We start from the raw sequence: 8,476 nt of genomic DNA, 5'->3' as shown, positions 1-8,476 counted from the left end.
AATGGCCGCGGGCTATAGTTCCGAAGCAATTCACACATTAACTTAACAACAATAGACCTGACACCTCCCAGACTCACTTTGTTAGTATTCAAACTGCATGTGCTGTCTATGAAGCATTTGTTTTTGCAGGTAGCGGTAATTGGATTTTTCCCCACTTCTTTTGCAAGTGCATTTTTTCCCCCTTTATAACTGTTTGCTGTTGCTGCTGAAATGTGTGACGAGTTTTGATAGCAATTTCTGGAGGAATATGGATTAGACATGGCAAACAATAATGAGACAGACAACGATTCAGATTCTTGAAGTATAATTGACATTAAAAATATCCGGATATAGTGAAACCAGCATGTGCCACAATGGGGCAAACATCAGACTGGTTCCCAGACTGACTCCAAACACAACGTATTTATACATCATCCTCCAACTTGTTTTATGTGTTTATTAATGGACTTATGACTTACCACAAGATGTTAATCCATGGCGGTTGTACACAACACAAGCTACAGTAATATCCTGTGTGTGTGTGTGTGTGTGTGTGTGTGTGTGTGTGTGTGTGTGTGTGCGTGCGTGCGTGCGTGCGTGCGTGCGTGCGTGCGTGCGTGCGTGCGAGTGTGTGTGTCTGCACGTGTGTGGAATCACAACAGAGGCCGGACACACACACACACACGCACGCACGCACACACACATGCACACACGCACACACACACTATAATATATTATTATAACAATAATAACGATGATCGCCGCGGCGGGCATCACACACGCACACACACACTCACGCACGGTCGCACGCACACACACACACACACACACACACACACACACACACACACACACACACACACACACACACACACACACACACACACACACACACACACACACACACAAACCTGGTGGTCCTGTACTGGGCCCTGATTGGTCACTCACTGCTTCAGAGGAAGTAAAATCCAATCACAACTGAGCGGTGCCAGACCAAATCTACTGAGGGCTTTTTTTTCTGTTTACTGTAATGGCAGATTCGTCTAGTTTCCAGGCTAGCAATGGTCCATCAAAAAGCATCAAGGGCTGCAAGGTTTTGTACTGAATATGCCTCAGAGGCCATCATCTTCATACTGGACCCTGCACTCAAGACTTATTTGATGTTAAGCCTTAATGTGCAATGAATGTGCCTAACCAGAAACCTTATGTCCAAAACTGTTACTTTTCAAGAGATGGGAAAAATCTTCCAGTGGATCCAATGTACTTAATATTGTTTAATCACACAAGATCATGTTAATACTTTTAGCAAAAAATGACAGATCTACAGCAGGCTGCAAACTCACAGTCACAACGCGTCGCGTCGCAACACGTTGTGCTATCTTTGCAACTTTTTCATGATACGTTTGTATATGGTACAATATGAAATGAATTAGTGAATGGGGATATAATGTTTCTGCTGAACAGTAGTCTCGCGTAGCCAGACAACTCAGTATGCTATATACAGTCTGGAATGACAGCTCCCAAACGGCGAGCAACGGAAGTAGTCACTGCTGCACGGAACTGTAGTCCCTGTAGAAACATAACAGAAACACACTAGCACAGACAGAGTAATTCTAATGAACTGTAGTCCCATTGGAAACATAACAGAAGCACACTAGCACAGACAGAGTCATTCGAGCGGCATATTCTTGTTATGCGTGTATAGTTTAAGAAAACATTTGAAAACATCATGAAAGTAACTCCAATAACACCAGAGAAAGACTGTATGCAAGAAGAACTTCCTTGACTGTATGCTGGAAGCATTTGCAAATCGCGGAGGCAACAGTCTGGCCACGCGAGACTAACTCAACGGCAACACTATTATATAGTTTGGAACAAAATGTCAGGTAGGCAGGCAGAGGGATGGATGACCAACATGGTTGAATGTTTTTAGTGCTGCTAGCAGGGCTAAAACCAAATGTTTGGTTTTATCAAGATGCAGTAGTGATGTTATTTTAGAGCAGCTAGACTTTTCTCCAAATGTGAATGTACTTTTTACTGGTTACTGTAGCATTACTTTGTGAATTAAATCAAATGTGAATGTTTTACTCATTTTGTACTTTGTTTAATAAACTCTTACATATAACACAATTTTCTGTTTTCATTATGTCAAATATATTTTAAGATTATGCAACAGTTTTCACAAAGATTCATTACATCATACTACATCTCTGGTATGAAAAAACATTTGGAATTGGAGGGCAATAAAATCCAAATCACAAACATGTATTTATTACGTGTGAGATTCACAGTGCTTCACTAACAACATACTAAACATGCCTTCCAGTCTTTTTAAGTCATGCATGCTTAATTTTATGTATTTTCTCGAATTCAGGACACATGGTGTGCGACAACTGGCCTTGTCAGGCAATGGTTTGTGTGTGACGTCAGAGCATAAATTAGTTTGCCTTCATAAGGTGGTGTGTGTTTTAAAATCATTGAGACTATAATTCGCTTTGACCAGACCTTTTGGAACAGATAGGGAGGGACTGTGAAGTATAGTGTGCCAACTTGAAGAGATAGAGTTTGAGATACCGAGATCCATTGAGAGAGAATCTGTCGTTGTCGTGTTTATAAAATCTAAATAATAATACAAAAATGCGTGAGTGCATCTCCATCCACATTGGCCAGGCCGGTGTCCAGGTCGGCAATGCCTGCTGGGAGCTCTATTGTCTGGAGCATGGGATCCAGCCCAATGGACAGATGCCCAGTGACAAGACCATTGGAGGAGGAGACGATTCTTTCAACACTTTCTTCGTTGAAACTGGGGCTGGAAAGTACGTCCCCAGATTGGTCTTCGTAGATCTGGAGCCTACTGTCATTGATGAGGTGCGCACTGGGACCTACCGACAATTATTCCATCCTGAGCAGTTGATCAGTGGCAAAGAGGATGCCGCTAACAACTATGCCCGCGGACACTACACCATTGGCAAGGAGGTCATTGAGCTGGTGATGGACAGGATCCGCAAACTGTCTGATCAGTGCACTGGTCTTCAGGGTTTCCTGATCTTCCGCAGCTTTGGAGGTGGAACTGGTGCTGGTTTCACCTCCTTGCTGATGGAACGCCTGTCTGTTGACTACGGCAACAAGTCCAAGCTGGAGTTCTCCATCTACCCGGCTCCTCAGGTGTCCACTGCAGTGGTGGAGCCATACAACTCCATTCTGACCACCCACACCACCCTAGAGCACTCCGACTGTTCCTTTATGGTGGACAATGAGGCCATCTATGATATCTGCCGTAGGAACCTTGATATTGAGCGTCCTACCTACACCAACCTCAACAGGCTTGTTGGTCAGGTTGTGTCTTCCATTACAGCCTCCCTCCGTTTTGATGGAGCGCTTAATGTTGATCTGACAGAGTTTCAGACCAACTTGGTGCCATATCCCCGTATCCATTTCCCTATGGTTTCCTATGCCCCAGTCATCTCTGCTGAGAAGGCTTACCACGAGCAGCTCACAGTCGCTGAAATCACCAACGCCTGCTTTGAACCGGTCAATCAGATGGTGAAATGTGACCCTCGCCACGGCAAGTACATGGCCTGCTGCCTTCTGTACCGTGGTGATGTGGTGCCCAAAGACGTCAATGCTGCCATCAGCACCATCAAGAGCAACCGTAAAATTCTGTTTGTCGACTGGTGCCCAACTGGTTTCAAAGTTGGCATCAACTACCAGCCCCCCACCGTAGTACCTAGTGGAGATCTGGCCAAGGTCCAGAGGGCTGTGTGCATGTTGAGCAACACCACTGCTATTGCTGAGGCCTGGGGTCGGCTTGACCACAAGTTTGATCTGATGTACGCCAAGCGTGCTTTTGTCCATTGGTACGTAGGTGAGGGTATGGAGGAGGGAGAGTTCTCTGAGGCCAGAGAGGACATGGCAGCACTAGAGAAGGATTATGAGGAAGTTGGAATGGACTCCGTTGAGGGTGAGGGAGAGGATGAAGGGGAAGACGATTAGTCTTTTAAAAGGACTTCCTATTGGGGGCGCCCGCTGGCCTACTGGTCCATGCGCACACCACATAGGCATTGATGCCTGGTGGCGTCGCCGGTTCGATTTCTGGTCCGGACGACCTTTGCCGCATGTCACTCCCCGTCTCTCCCCCCATTTCCTGTCAGTCTACTGTCCTATCCAATAAAGGCATAAAAGCCCCAAAACAAATCTTAAAAAATGGACTTTGATTTGACATTAATAGACCCCATTATTATGAATGGAAAATGGTGGATTACTGTAGCGCATGTATCAAAGGTGCTTTACAATGTGCATTTCCAGTATAAACGACAAAAAAATAACAATATTTCAAAACAAACAAAACATTTCACAAAGTTTCATTCCCCAAGAACCTTAAAGTTTGAATGCAACAAAGGTTAAAGCTTGAAAACATGTGGTCTGATCCAATGTTTTATGGAGAATGAATGAATGAATGAATAAACAAATCAAAAAACAAACCAAACCAAAAAATAAACCAAACCAAAAAGAATACCAAATGAGTTGCTCTACTAGAGCCAACCCACTAAATATTTCCAAAAATCAAAACAGAATGTCAGCATTCAAAATAATAACTCATCTAACCCATGGGTATTCAATAGGGGTCCCCGTGCCCCCAAATGGTCCTCAAAGTCTCTTCATAGTGGCTTCCAAATTATTGTTTTGGGAACGTGTGTGTGTGTTCCCAAACATACAAACATGAATCTAATATTATTACCAAATAAAAATGTAAAATAAAAAATACAAATAAAATGGAAAAAATAATAAAATGAACAGACTCATTCAAAGAAAGTTTTGCTGAATTTGTCAGAAGTTAATGACTCATTCATGAAAACTCGGCTGCCAATTTTGCCAAGATGAGAAGAGCTACTAACACATCTCTTCTGTTCTCTGCTGAGGGAAAAGAACACACTGCTCTACTTCAGCCATTCTTAGGTTTGATGGCTTTCATGCAGAACGGTGTTGACATGCGTGTTGGAGTTACCAGGGACATGCAGAGAATGTTAGAGAGGCAGGGGCTGAAATTCCTTAAATGCGCAGCACTTTTGGCTAAAAATAGACACGTTGAGAGCTTGTAGATCAGCTATTTTAGCTCTCCAACCATGCAGAGCTATAGCTTCAAAATCCAGTGGCGATGTGCTTGTAGAAATCACTTTTGAGCAGAACAGACCTAAATAGTTCAACCAAAAGAAAATCCCTTTTCAATTACTCCTAAGCCTAGAATTCATGGAGTTGTTCTTTTTTTTTTGTCACATTCCTGATCCAATATTCTAATATATTAATTGAAGTAATAGGAGGCCACAGCAAACTATATAAGAAATCATTTATAAACGCCAAAACAGCTTTCATTGTAATCACTGGAATTCCTATTACTTACTGTAAGTGATCATTTAAAATATATAAATATATATCTTGTTAACATTTGCCTCCTATTTACTTCAATTAATTCAATATCAAAGAGAACAAACTGTTTTTTTTTACCTCTTTTTCTCCACAATTTAGTCGTTATGCCAATTAATTGATTCCTTATTCTTGCACACTGTGTGTCACCATCCAACTGGCTCATCTGCCAGTGAGGAGCCCCCACCGGGAGGACAGGGCCTCCTTCTCCTCCCACTCAACACTCCCTGCTGACAGCCTGTAGGGCCTCAGACACACATTTAAAACATGTGCTTTATGCTTGCCCTGGTGGGAGACAGGGGGGGTAAAGCAGCGTCCAATTCATTCCCTATAGAAGTCACATGGTTTTGAAGAAGCAACTAGTTTTACGTCTGCTTCTTGCCTTAAGGGCAGCCTTAAATCAAGCTTAAAGCAGCTTTCTTCTTCAGAAACCATGTGACTTCCATTATAGGGAATGAATTGGACACTGCTTTACCCGCCCCTCCCTCAGGGCAAGCATAAAGTACATGTTTAATTGTGTGTCTGAGGCCTATAGAAGAAGCCAAATGCACCACAGTGGATTTGAATCCTGAGACTCTACGGTGGTGGGCAACTACTTATACCACTGTGCCACTTAAGTGCCGATGTGCCTTTCTAAGAATATCGTTTTTGTCAATTATTTCAGTTGTATGACACATTGACGGGACAATATTACCTAGCGAGTAGTAGCGACAAAGACTATATGCAGCAGATTTGGCCCGAGCTTGTGCGTCGATTGGTCATGATGTCACCCTGTCAACCAGCGTTAATTTCGTCGACGAAAACTATGAGGAAAAAATGTTCGTTGACTACCTTTTTGACTGCCAAAGACTAAATAAAAACTAAGCTATGATGACTAAAATGTTAGGGAGGGACTAGTGGAGAAGAAATCCAGTAGAACTACCTCCCCTTGACCTCTCTGCTGTCAACCAACCAAACAAAACTGTACAACCATGACAATGTAAATACAAGATCCCAGGGCCCATCTACATTGCCAGCAATGAATGCTCACAAACATGCAGCTTAAATTTGGGAAAAGTGCAATTTGCACAACCCATTGAGGAATCATAGGTGTTAAGCCTACCGTTAATAAAACTGTTTCTGCTGATGTAAGGGAGAAATGAGTACAGATAAGATTGTCGAACTTAAATCACAGACTGTTGGGGGGAATATTACATTACATGAAGTGAATTACTGAATTCTATTCATTTTTGCCTTGCCAGCAATCCCTGGCAATGGCAAAGTCAGGAGTCAGAGGACACTTAAAAACAGCAGCCTTGATGCTGCTGTACTAAATAATTATCGGCCCATATCAAATTGACCCTTTCTCCCTTTTTAGGTAAAATGATTGAAAAGGCTGTTCATCAACAACTTAGACACTTTTTACTTTTGAATCATATTGTTTTGACAAGCTTCAGCTGGGATTTCGGCCTCATCATAGCACTGAGACTGCACTCATAAAGGTTTTAAATTATATTCGCCTTAACACTGACTCTGCCAATGTATCTGTTATAGTTTTACTGGATAGTATTAGTGCTGCGTTTGACATTGATTAGAGCACTGTGTGGGTCTCTCTGGAACTGTTATTCAGTGGTTCAAATCATACCTTCATATTAGTTCATAATAATAGGAAATACGTCTCTATATTGGAAACTGTGTCTGAACAGATGGCCATGACCTGTGGGGTTCCACAGGGGTACATTCTAGGACCAATCTTAAATTATCTTAAAGTAAATTATCATACTTTTACATGACGCAAATCTACATATCAGTTACATCACCCGACTATTTGGTCCCGCTGGTTCCCTCTGTCACTACTGCGGCAACATTTTCCTCAATTAAATCGAGATAAGACTGAGATAATTGTTTTTTGGACCACAGAAGCAGAGACAGAGAGACATTTCTCACAGAATCCTAGTCTCTTATACGGTAAGAGTCAGGCGAGAGATCTTGTTGTTGTCCTAGACTCACATTTAAATTTTAACAGTCATTTCATCTGCCTATCATCACCTTAGGAATCACCTCAAATAAAAGGAATTATGTTCAAGCAAGACGTACAAACACTTATATATGCTTTTGTTTCCAGTAGACTGGATTACTGTAAAGGTCTGCTCACAGGACTCTCAAGCGAAGCTCTTCGACAACTCCAACTGATACAGAATGTGACCACATTAAATATTACACCAGTCCTAAATCCTTACATTGGCTACCAGTCTCCCAGAGAATATTTTAATGTTGTTACTTGTCTATAAATGTCTCTGTGGCTCTGGGCCCAGCAACATCTTAGACACGCTGAAGCCACATGAACCCCCAAGAACCCTTAGGTCATCTGGGGCTGGCCTGCATTGTTCACACAGTTGGAACAAAACATGGTGGAAGCAGCCTTTCAGCACTATGCACCACAAACCTGGAACAATATTCCATGTTACTCTGAATCGGTCCTGAGAGATTAGACAATCCCCAACCATAGCTGTTTTAAAGTCCAAGTCCGACCGTCGGGGAGCATTTAGTATCAAAACACAAAGCCTGTGTCCGTCTGTTAGTCAGTCCCGCTAATCAACAACTGCAAATGACAAAAATATTTCGCAAAGATTTGAAAAGGTAAATCAAACTAGGAAAGATAGCTGGTTCTCCCAATTACTTATAAAATATATATGAGCCCTATTAAAAGCTCGCTACTCGACCTTAGGGAGTGTTACTTGTTACTTTTATCTTATTTCAATTGTATGTATTATGTTTATTTATTCTTTAAAGTACATTGTTGCACTCTGAATGTATTTGAGTTTGTTCTGTAAAGCACCTTTCATACAAAGCAATTCAAGGTGTATAAATAAAGCTTCCTTGCCCTTGCCTTGCCCATGTGAAAGTTGGTGTCATTAAGCAACGGTTTGTGTTGTGTGTGGCGTCAGAGACCACAGCTCGGTCAGCCTTCATAAGGTGTGTTGTAGCATGAAGCATACACATAGTGAGCTACAGTAACTACTAGAGGGCCAGGAAGAGGATAATAAATAAATTAGGAGACAGACGAGCAAGAACCTGTATCGGTCAATCCTGACTC

At 42.2% G+C, this 8,476-nt stretch overlaps 1 protein-coding gene across 1 annotated transcript; it reads left to right on the top strand.

Annotated features, from left to right (window-relative positions):
• Nucleotides 1–2,616: 2,616 nt before the first annotated feature.
• Nucleotides 2,617–3,972, top strand: LOC308289000 (tubulin alpha-1A chain-like; the record flags this gene model as incomplete). Its single annotated transcript, XM_080730497.1, has 1 exon — nt 2,617–3,972. One exon carries the CDS (start codon nt 2,617–2,619, stop codon nt 3,970–3,972), a length of 1,356 nt encoding a protein of 451 aa, XP_080586623.1.
• Nucleotides 3,973–8,476: the final 4,504 nt, after the last annotated feature.

This window comes from Nannobrachium achirus (genome assembly GCF_963921795.1).
Source record: "Nannobrachium achirus genome assembly, chromosome: 1".
NCBI classification, from domain to species: Eukaryota; Metazoa; Chordata; class Actinopteri; order Myctophiformes; family Myctophidae; genus Nannobrachium; species Nannobrachium achirus.
Note: the sequence above shows the minus strand (reverse complement) of the source record. Positions and strands in the feature narration are given on the sequence as shown.